We start from the raw sequence: 10,119 nt of genomic DNA, 5'->3' as shown, positions 1-10,119 counted from the left end.
TAATGCAGTGAAGCTGAGAATGTTTCCAGATTTCCAGCATAATCTACTTGAAGGTGCCATTATATAATTCATTTCGCATCAAATTCTTTTGGTAGGTCTGCAGGTGGTGGACTAGAATAAGTCAAAGCTGAACAGTCCCCCTGTTTGTATGTACAAATTATTTTTTTCAGCAGACGTGGTCAAAGCCTTGTGAGCGAACGAGAGAGAGGAGTACAGAATCCAGGCTCTTAACCCAAATAGAGAAGGGAGTCATATTGAGAAATAACTCAGATTAGCTTTGAACAATTGAGTTGTAATCTGTCAGCCCAATCTCTCAGCACATAACTTCCATCTTTCCTCTTCAGCTCATCCTCCAAAAGACGAGGTAGTAACAAAAAGAAGAAAAAAATGGACTTTTGCCCTCAGTTAGGCTACTAGAATTATGTGTAGTTCTATTACAGGCAAACTTGAAATTACAAATGTCATCACTTGACCATTAGGTCTAAATACAGATGAACTTGGCTGCACACCAGTAGTATAAACATACATTTCAGCTTCAGGAGAGCTGTAAAGCCATTGAGAACCCAGACACAAGGAGCAGGGCAATGGAGAGGCTCTGATCGCTGCTACCCCCATTTTCGTTGGTGGTGTTCTGCGAGAGTTCAGAGGGGCATGAGATGCCGCCCTTCACATCACTGCACTCACTAGAAAATAATCCCCGAGGGAAATTCCCATTGCTGTATATGTAGCTGAACATGTTAAAAATACAGTCATAGGTGCCATTATTCAACAGATTGATATATGGGCATGCTAATTCCTTGAACGCAGAACAGCATGGAGAAGGGAGATACTGCGGAGCTTTGCATTTGCTGGTGATGATTGTATAGTTAAGGAACTCAAAGCTCATTGGACAACCTGATTATAAGAAGACAACATATTAACATCTATAAGATTTATGGTCCAAACCACCAATACGGCAATATCTAGCACCCCAAATTGACATGGATATACATAGAAACTACTTTAAGACTGAATAGCTTTCTTATGAAGAATCCATGATGATGGATAGCGTTGAACATAGTCCATGTTATATTATTGATGAAGGAGAGTGGAGCATCAAGTACAAAGAGACTGAAGCAAATGAATGGTCGCCTCAGCATATATCAACTACATTATCAGAAAAAAAAGGAAGAAATATTTTAATGAAATGCTAGTTTGGTTAGGGTTAAATGCAAGTCAAATACAATCAAAACCAGAACAAGTTGCATATCCAGATTGACCAGGATCCGGAAATATTATGTGCATTTGGCTTAAAGCTAGATATAGAGATAAATAAATTTGTCAGAAACACTAACGGTCAGGATAAAAGGTATGAATCTAAGAATCTTATTAAAACTTCAATACATATACCTATAATATAGAATTGGAAAACCCACTATTTCTCTCCACTTCTTATTGAAAAAATACACCCTTCGTGACGCTAGGCTCAATACAACGCATTTGCAAACTTAGATTCACCAAAAATAGTACAGAAAAGTGAGATTTTGACTAAACTAACCCTTCCATATATTTATTTTAAATGTCTAGTACACTTTAAAATTTAAATACGAAACTAGGTATGTTCAGAAACTACTGACAGAACCAGCGACTTTCCAAACATAAGTCGTTGACTGAATCAGCAACTCATATAATAATTTTAAATCCTAAAAAAATTGCCTAAGTTTGAGAAAACAAATTTCTGTGTAAGTTGTTGATCCAAGCATTGAATTATATCTATAAATTACTGACTGAGTCAGCAATTTTCAACTACAACTAGTCTCATATTTAATTTTTAAAATGAATTAGACATATAAAAATAATTAGAGGCAGACTTAAAATAGTAAAAAACTCTGGAAGAGTTACTGAGTACAATATTGCTGATGGAACTATACATGCTTAGAAGACCACCCTATAGGCATCCTCAAAAATTGCAACATTTATTTAGGACAGAACAAAAGCATCACAGTAAATGACTACTTGAGCATTCATTGGGATAAGTAAATCGAATTTACTCTTTCTATTTTCTTTGGGATAAGTAAAGAATCCAACTTTATAACTGGAAATCTCTCCATAATTCAAGATAAGAAAACAAGAGAAGTAGCTGAGTTACATCTCTTCTATGTTCTACAATTTTTTGGGTAGTAAAAGAGAGATTTTTTTAGTTTTAGTTGGGGCTTACTCTGTTTGGTCTGGAGGAGGCTCCGAGAGTTGGATCCGCGAGATTGGAACACATCACCTAGTAATAAAATCACTAAAATTATCGGAAATAATCCCCCCAAAAAAATAAAAGGAGGAAAAAAGAAATAGAGGTTACCGGTGATGAAGGCACCGGAGGCAAATCCGACCAAGAGGAGGAGAAGGAGGAGGGGGAGGAGGAGCAGCGCCGCCTTCATCGTGATGCTACGGATTCGCAATCCAATCTCTCTCGGCTAAAAAGACATAAATACGAAAAAATGGAAGCAAACTTTTGACTGCGAAGATGGCGGCGGAGACGACAGCATGAGTCAACGGCATGGAATATATCACGGGCAATACCGAACTAGCGATAATAATCCAGCACTTAGACCGGGGTGCGTCGGATCACGCTCCGCTGCTCCTCACAGTGCCTGCTGGAATGCCGAGAAGCAAGAGACCGTTCCGTTTTGAGCTCCTCTGGATGGAGTATGAGGAATGTCTGAACGTAGTTCAGGAATCCTGGAAGCGGCACGCAAACGGAAACCCCATGCAAGCCTTCACGCACCGCCTGAGTGAGCTGAGAAGGAGCCTGACCAACTGGAACCGCTCGGCGGTGGGGAACGTGGAAAGACGGCTAAGGGACACCAACCAGAAGCTGGCTGACCTAGAGGAGCTTGACGCCAATGGGCTGCTGTCGGAGGAGGGCACGCAGAGCCTGAGAAGCTGCTACAACTACAAGCTCGCCCTCAACAGGCAACTTAACATTAAATGGCTGCAACGATCCCGCCTAAAGTGGACGGAGGAAGGAGATCGCAACACCAAATTCTTCCACCTCTCGGCTACCATGAGGCGCAGACGCAACTCGATTGTCGGCATCCAGGGTAACGACGGGAGCTGGTTCCAGGAGCCGGAGGCGGTGAGCCGCTGTTTCACTGACTTCTACCATCGGCTCTGGGGTGAAGCGGATGAGGTAGACCCTGGGAGCCAGGTGTGGCCAGCCCTTCCTTCCATCTCGTCAGCGGAAGCGTCACTCCTGCAAAGACCGGTGACGGAGGAGGAGATCAAGGAAGCGGTGTGGAGCCTACCGAAAGGAAAGGCCCCGGGCCCGGACGGGATGCAGGCGGAAGTCTACACCAAATTCTGGGATACTATGGGTGGTGACCTCTGCAGGGCCGTCGGGCACTTCTTCACCAGCGCCTCGATGCCAAAAGCCTGGGGGGATACCTTCATCACCTTGATCCCAAAGAAGGAGCACCCTGTTAAAGTGGAGGACTATCGGCCGATCGCCCTGTGCAATGTCAGTTACAAGGTAATAGCAAAGATCATGGCTAACAGGCTTAAGGCAGTGCTGGCAAAGCTCATTGGACCGGAGCAGGTGGCTTTTGTGGCTGGTCGGAGCATTGCGAGATAACACTTTGGCTGCCCAGAGGTGGCGCACTCCATGGCCACCGACAAGAGCGGAGAGCCTATCATGATGATCAAAATGGACATGGAAAATGCGTATGATCGGGTCGGTTGGCCTAGCGGTGGTAGAGCGCTCCGGCGGATGGGTTTTCCTCTTAGGTGGTGCAACTGGGTGCAGGCTTGTATCGCCTCCCCTAGGTTTGCACTGCTAATCAACGGGAGCCCGACCTCCTGGATAACGCCTAGGAGTGGTCTACGTCAAGGTGACCCGATATCTCCCTACCTCTTCATTATAGTTACGCAAGTGCTATCGGGACTTATCAACGAGAAGGCGGCCCAAGGCCTTCTCGAGGATTCAGAGTCAGAGAAGTGCAGCTGACTCACCTGCTATACGCGGACGACCTGCTGCTGATGCTGGAAGCCACGCCTACAAACGCCCACAAAGATCCCGGGAGAGCTTGAGCCAAGACGAGAGTCTCACTCACCAGCGGGTGAACTACAGCAAGTCGGAGCTGTATCTGCCTAGCAGGGTCGGGGCCGAGGCAGGATCAAACCTCAGTGCCCAGCTCGGGCTGAAGGTGGCCGGCATGCCTTTCAAATACCTCGGGGTGCTTATCTCGGGGAGGAGGGTGAAGGTGCAGGAGCAGCAGGAGCTAGTGGAAAGGATCAGCAAGAGACTAGCGGGCTGGAAAGGGACGATCCTCTCCCAAGCCGGCAAGCTCACCCTGATCAAGGCGGCGCTGCTAGCGATCCCGTCTTACTGGCTAGGTAGCACGTGGGTGCCGAACGGAGTGCTGGAGGAGATAGAGAAAAAAGCCCGTAACTTCCTTTGGAAAAATCCGGAAGGCCGGGGCCTACACTGATGAACTCAGGCGCAGTGACGCTCCCCCAAACGGCGGGGAGGTCTTGGGGTCCGTAGGCCGCGGAGGCCGAATGGCTCACCCGGGTAAGCTAGTGTTCAAATTCCTAAACAAGGAGCAAAGGCGCCTTGGATCCATCTCATGCAAAGCTAAATACGGAGTCTTCACCCATGGGAGACTTCGAAGAGCCTGCATCCTTCATGGATGTGGAGGGCGCTAACAAAAACTGCAAACCAGATTAGAATGGGAGTAGGCACTCGTGCTGCGTTCGACCCGTGGCTGCATGCGACCCCATGGTCCAGACAGCCTCGGATCCTGGCGCCCGGGCTCATGGACGAAACTCTGAGTGTGGCACATCTCACCAGAGACGGTCGATGGACCCCGAGCAATTGGCCGGGAGGCGGGATCTCGAGCCGGCGTCCGAGATTACCAACCGCACCATGGGAGCCGCCGCACCGAGGACAGTGGACTCCGGCCGCACCCTGGGAACGCCCTCGGTCAAGGCGATATACCGCCCCTCGCTCCCTCAAAATGCTCGGCTACGGGCGGTGGTGGAGTAACCTATGGCGTCTCCAGGTATCGCCAAGGATCAGAGTCTTCTGCTGGAAGCTCCTGTGGGGCAGGCTCCCGACGCGCGCCTACCTCCGCTACCTTCATATCGGCCCAGAGGATCGCTGTGCCATGTGCGGGCTATTCAGTGAGACGAGCGAGCACCTCCTCTTCACGTGTAGATACAGCAGGAGGTATGGGAGATCCTGGGTACCAGAGAACGGCTGCCGGCGGCGGAGATCGACCTAGACTGGATCACGAAGGAGTGGAGTGTGGGCGCCGAGGAAGACGGACGGGCCAAAGGTTTGATAGCATGCACACTATGGTCCCTGTGGAAGAGCAGGAATGGCGTGGTGTTTAGAGAGAAGCGTACGCCGGAGCCGGCCGTGGTCGTGGCCGCGGTTCAAATGGCGGAGGAGTACAGGTGCGTAAGCAAGCGGAAGATCCCGAAGCTTCGCACGACAAGGAAACCCTGGGAGCCGCCGGAGCTGGGATGGATCAAAGCAAACACCGACGGAGCCCTGCGAGTTGGTGCGTACCAAGGCGGAGCAGCGGCCATCTTCCGTACCGCGGAGGGAGAGTTTCTTCGGCAGGGGTGGGAGCCGTGCCCGGCGCCTCGCGCGCTTCAATCCGAACTCGGGCTATCCGGGCCGGCGTTGAGGATGGCGGGGGAGGATCCAGGACTACAGTAGAGACCGACCGCACCGAGGCCATCACCGCGTGCGGCAACCGTGAGCGCGATCCATGGCGCGTCCGAAACCTCGCGAGTGAATGCGCGCGTTTAGCTAGTGAGTGTGGTGAGGTCGGGTTAACCCATGTTGGGAGAGAGGCCAATGCGGTCGCGAGCTGGGCGCGGCGAAGGCCGCTTGGCCTCGGCGTCTTGCCACGTGGAGCGTCTAAATAACGCTCCACCGGAATTATGTAACCTGTTAGCTGTCGACGCGGACACGTGGCGACAGCAAAATAATCGAAGCTGACCTCAGCTCTTTTGCAGTCAAAAAAAAAAAAAAAAAAAAAAAAAAAAAATAATAAAACAGCACTGAAGAGAAATTAAAATAAGTAGTAGATTTTTTTTGTGCCAGGAGGGACGCGATAGCTTTATTATAATTTTAAGCACAATATTCCACATAGGCCCCTCATTTTCTTTCTATTTTATTTTAGCATTTGACTCCTCTAATTATTTAATATCTGCACGATGTTAACAAAAAATTATTTTATCTTTAGGTTCCGGTGGAAGTATAGAATAGCTATGAGGTATATTATAAATTTGACATAATTTAAAAAAAAAAATGCTTAAATATTTTCTGTGACAGTGTGTGTGGTGGGGGGACGAAGAATAAGAGGTAGGTCTAGCTTTGCACATGATTAAAAAGAACACCTCAAAAGGAGATGATGGTCAATGGTTTCATTAGAGAACCAACTAGGCATCTCCAAATAAAGATCCTGATTCTGGAGATGGCATCCTTATATAAACTATATATGAGGGATGGGCTAGAAGATGAGGTGCTCTAGGCTTCTTCAGTTCTTCCGCAAGGGAGGAGAAAACTAAATTAGTAGAGAAAAACTTTGGTAGTCAATGAGATCACAATTGGGAACCTCTCTCTTAATGATAGTCTTCCTCAGCTCCGGCCTTCAAGATAAGAATAGATTTTCATGCCCATGAGCTAAATACCCTTCATACTAACATGCCAAAATTTAAGAGGCAGAGAAGTGTTTAGCTTTAACAATACTAGCCCACACATTGTCGCCAAGGTTAAGCATTCTTTAAGCTAACTTTGGGATAAGAGAGAAGAGTCCAACCCCTAACCCTCCAGCACCAAAAATCTCGAACAAGTGGTGCATCGAGGAAGTAAATGAGGGATCTCAGAAAGGTGATAATGGCCATGAAATAAATTGCAATGAAGCTTAGTACTACTTTGATATGGACGAGCCTATTGATGTGCGAGGTGTTTGGTCTTCCACCTAGTTATCTTTTGACGCATTTTGTCGGCCACGAAGTTGAAAACTTGCATATGCTCATCCACTAAGATCAACATATTTTAGTAGTTACTGCAGGTGGTGGGCTAGGATAAGTCAATGCTGAACAGTCCCCCTGTTTGTATGTATAACAAATTGTTTTTTTTTTTCAGCAGACATGGTCAAAGCCTTGTGAGCAAACAAGAGAGAGAAGCAGCTCAGAATCCAGGCTCTTTAAATAGAGAAGGGAGTCATATTGAGAAATAACTCAGATTAGCTTTCAACAATTGAGTTGTAATCTGTCACCCCAATCTCTCAGCACATTACTTCCATCTTCTTTCCTCTTCAGAGCATCCTCCAAAAGACGAAGCAGTAATAAAAAGAAAAAATGGACTTTTCCCCTCAGTTGGGCTAGTAGAATTATGTGTAGTTCTATTACAGGCAAACATGAAATTACAAATGTCATCACTTGACCATTAGGTCTATATATAGATGGACGTGGCTGCACACCAGTAGTATGAATATTTCAGCTTCAGGATAGCTGTAAAGCCATTGAGAACCCAGACACAAGGAGCAGGGCAATGGAGAGGCTCTGCTCGCTGCTACCTCCATTTACGTTGGTGGTGTTCTGCGAGAGTTCAGAGGGGCATGAGATGCCGTCCTTCTCATCACTGCACTCACTAGAAAATAATCCGTTAGGGAAATTCCCATTGCTGTGTATGTAGCTGAACAGGTCATTAGCACAGGTATTTGTGCCATTATTCAACAGATCGGCATGTGGGCATGCGAATTCCTTGAACGCAGAACAGCATGGCAACGGGGGGTACTGCGGACCTTTGCATTTGCTGGTGAGGATTGTATAGTTAAGGAACTCAAAGGTTATTGGACAATCTGATTATAAGAAGACAACATATTAGCATCTATCAGATTCACAGTCCAAACCACCAATATGGCAATATCTAGCACCCCAAATTTACATGGATATACATAGAAACTACTTTAAGACTGAATACATTTCTTATCAAGTATCCATGATGATGGATAGAGTTGAACATAGTTCATGTTATATTACTGATGATGAAGGGGCCGGAGCGGAGCATCATGTACAAAGAGACTGAAGCAAATGAATGGTCGCCTCAGCATTATATCAACTACATTATCAGAAAAAAAAAGGAAGAAATATTTTAATTATATGCTAGCTTTGATAGGGTTAAATGCAAGTCAAATGCAATTGACTCAATTATCAATTTATGCTTGATTTAACTATAATTTCTCTTAACCATTTTATTATAATTTATCACGCATCTCTCATCACTCTTAAACATCTTATCATAATTTATTACTTTTCTCTCCTCTCTCTCTCAAACATTTTATCAACAATTTATCATAATTTATTACTCCTCTCTTATCAAATTTTTTATTTTACACTAAATAAATAAAATTCAATTTGAACAGTAAACAATAATTTAATATTTCATAAATTTTATTTTTATACATATAAATATTATAAAATTGTTAATAAGATATAGTATTTAATTGATAAAATATTTTTATAAATTATCTTATTATTAAAATAATTCTAATATGTACTAATAACATAAAAAAAAACAATGTTAATAAACTAGTATTTTCTCGAATTAAATATTTATTCATAGATAAAATAATATATTTGCTATTTAAACTATGTATTAATCTAATTAAAATCTTCTTCTTTAAAAATAAAATAAGAAATTTGAGAAAAAAATTAATATGATATTATTAATTATCTCATATTTTAAGCTAAAGTAAAACATATGAAATTGTAAATATTTTAACTTATTAATAATATCATTTGTAAAGATATATTTAAAAATATATGTTCTGTGCAAAATAGTATTTTATTATTTTCCATAATAAAAATATAATATTTAAAATAAATAAAACATAATGATATTTAATATAATAATATTTTAAATTATTTATTATAATAAACTATTATTTTTTACTATAAAATATGTAGAGCTAAATTTAAAAAAAGACAAAAATAAACTAATATTTTATAAAATTATAATAATAAATTTGTATAAGCCTATAATTCAAACATTGCATACCTATCACCATAGCATTGCATTGCATTTATCTCTCTACCTTAGTCTACTATTACATAAGTAACTCACAAGTATTACATATATAAAATATATTTATTTTAAATCAAATTGAAGAGTATTTAAATATTTTATTATTATTTATTTTTATTTCATATCACATCAAAATATAATTATTACACACTTATTCCGTAAGTAAACATAAAAATAATTATTTCTAAAATAAATCTCTTATTTTGATAATAATAATTTATATTTGTTATTCTTGGAATATATTTCAACCAGGCCTTACCAAAGTCTGCAACTTATATAAAAATTTTAAATCTTACAAAAGATTGCTAAAAAAAATTATTTAAGTCGTTGATCCAATGGACTTATATTGAAAGTCCAGGTCAATTTTTTTTTTAGAGAATTTGATATTTTCATATAATCAAATTCACACTTGCCATTTGCTATCGGAATAGTGAAAATTTTCAACTTTATAAATATTGGAAATCTCTCCATAATTCAAGATAAGAAAACAAGAAAAGTAGCTGAGTTACATCTCTTCTATGTTCTACAATTTTTTGGGTAGTAAAAGAGAGATTTTTTTTAGTTTTAGTTGGGGCTTACTCTGTTTGGTCTGGAGGAGGCTCCGAGAGTTGGATCCGCGAGATTGGAACACATCACCTAGTAATAAAATCACTAAAATTATCGGAAATAATCCCCCCAAAAAAAATAAAAGGAGGAAAAAAGAAATGGAGGTTACCGGTGATGAAGGCAGCGGAGGCGAATCCGACCAAGAAGAAGAAGAAGAAGAAGAGGAGGAGGAGGAACAGCGCCGCCTTCATCGTGATGCTACGGATTCGCAATCCAATCTCTCTTGGCTACAAAGACATAAATAAATAAATAAATAAGATAGAATAAAAGTCACGGGATTCGCAATCCAATATCTCTTGCCTTCATCGTGACCGCGCGATTCAAAGGCATGGAAAGTCGCGGGTCAACGCTGGCAAATAGACGAACTGAAAGAGAAGTTAAGAGATAAGGGCCATAAGGTAGAGTTTCATCTTTGGTGCCAGGAGGGACGCGTT

The 10,119-nt window shown here is 42.5% G+C and overlaps 4 protein-coding genes across 4 annotated transcripts; 2 read left to right on the top strand and 2 right to left on the bottom strand.

Moving 5' to 3' along the window:
* Window positions 1–535: 535 nt before the first annotated feature.
* Window positions 536–2,411, bottom strand: LOC140789132 (GPI-anchored protein LLG1-like). Its single transcript, XM_073138740.1, has 2 exons — window positions 2,333–2,411; window positions 536–894 (listed from the first exon to the last, which is right to left on the bottom strand). Exons 1-2 carry the CDS (start codon window positions 2,409–2,411, stop codon window positions 536–538), a joined length of 438 nt encoding a protein of 145 aa, XP_072994841.1.
* Window positions 2,412–3,634: 1,223 nt separating this feature from the next.
* On the top strand, window positions 3,635–4,460 carry LOC140789131 (uncharacterized). Its single transcript, XM_073138739.1, has 2 exons — window positions 3,635–3,795; window positions 3,929–4,460. The coding sequence occupies exons 1-2, from the start codon at window positions 3,635–3,637 to the stop codon at window positions 4,458–4,460; spliced, it is 693 nt and encodes a 230-aa protein (XP_072994840.1).
* A 560-nt stretch (window positions 4,461–5,020) lies between these two features.
* LOC140789130 (uncharacterized) lies at window positions 5,021–5,698 on the top strand. Its single transcript, XM_073138738.1, has 2 exons — window positions 5,021–5,140; window positions 5,189–5,698. The coding sequence occupies exons 1-2, from the start codon at window positions 5,021–5,023 to the stop codon at window positions 5,696–5,698; spliced, it is 630 nt and encodes a 209-aa protein (XP_072994839.1).
* A 1,640-nt stretch (window positions 5,699–7,338) lies between these two features.
* LOC140788136 (GPI-anchored protein LLG1-like) lies at window positions 7,339–10,119 on the bottom strand. Its single transcript, XM_073137267.1, has 4 exons — window positions 9,986–10,119; window positions 9,795–9,912; window positions 9,659–9,715; window positions 7,339–7,853 (listed from the first exon to the last, which is right to left on the bottom strand). The coding sequence occupies exons 1-4, from the start codon at window positions 10,013–10,015 to the stop codon at window positions 7,495–7,497; spliced, it is 564 nt and encodes a 187-aa protein (XP_072993368.1). The 5' UTR covers window positions 10,016–10,119; the 3' UTR covers window positions 7,339–7,494.

This window comes from Typha latifolia, chromosome 5, assembly GCF_019914945.1.
Source record: "Typha latifolia isolate L0001 chromosome 5, TyphaL0001v2, whole genome shotgun sequence".
In the NCBI taxonomy this organism is placed as follows: Eukaryota; Viridiplantae; Streptophyta; class Magnoliopsida; order Poales; family Typhaceae; genus Typha; species Typha latifolia.
The sequence above is the reverse complement of the archived record's forward strand: the minus strand, read 5'-3'. Positions and strand labels throughout refer to the sequence as shown.

What these genes read in the sequence shown, in the direction of transcription:
- LOC140789132 (XM_073138740.1), bottom strand. Translation starts at nt 2,411, where the DNA reads ATGAAGGCGGCGCTGCTCCTCCTCCCCCTCCTCCTTCTCCTCCTCTTG. An exon ending in CTCCGGTGCCTTCATCACCG is followed by an intron (nt 895 to 2,332) that starts GTAACCTCTATT and finishes TCTTATAATCAG; the next exon opens with GTTGTCCAATGAGCTTTGAG.
- LOC140789131 (XM_073138739.1), top strand. Translation starts at nt 3,635, where the DNA reads ATGGCCACCGACAAGAGCGGAGAGCCTATCATGATGATCAAAATGGAC. An exon ending in GCTTGTATCGCCTCCCCTAG is followed by an intron (nt 3,796 to 3,928) that starts GTTTGCACTGCT and finishes ATCAACGAGAAG; the next exon opens with GCGGCCCAAGGCCTTCTCGA.
- LOC140789130 (XM_073138738.1), top strand. Translation starts at nt 5,021, where the DNA reads ATGGCGTCTCCAGGTATCGCCAAGGATCAGAGTCTTCTGCTGGAAGCT. An exon ending in CCAGAGGATCGCTGTGCCAT is followed by an intron (nt 5,141 to 5,188) that starts GTGCGGGCTATT and finishes CTTCACGTGTAG; the next exon opens with ATACAGCAGGAGGTATGGGA.
- LOC140788136 (XM_073137267.1), bottom strand. Translation starts at nt 10,015, where the DNA reads ATGCCTTTGAATCGCGCGGTCACGATGAAG. An exon ending in CTCCGCTGCCTTCATCACCG is followed by an intron (nt 9,716 to 9,794) that starts GTAACCTCCATT and finishes TTTTATTACTAG; the next exon opens with GTGATGTGTTCCAATCTCGC. An exon ending in CCTCCTCCAGACCAAACAGA is followed by an intron (nt 7,854 to 9,658) that starts GTAAGCCCCAAC and finishes TCTTATAATCAG; the next exon opens with ATTGTCCAATAACCTTTGAG.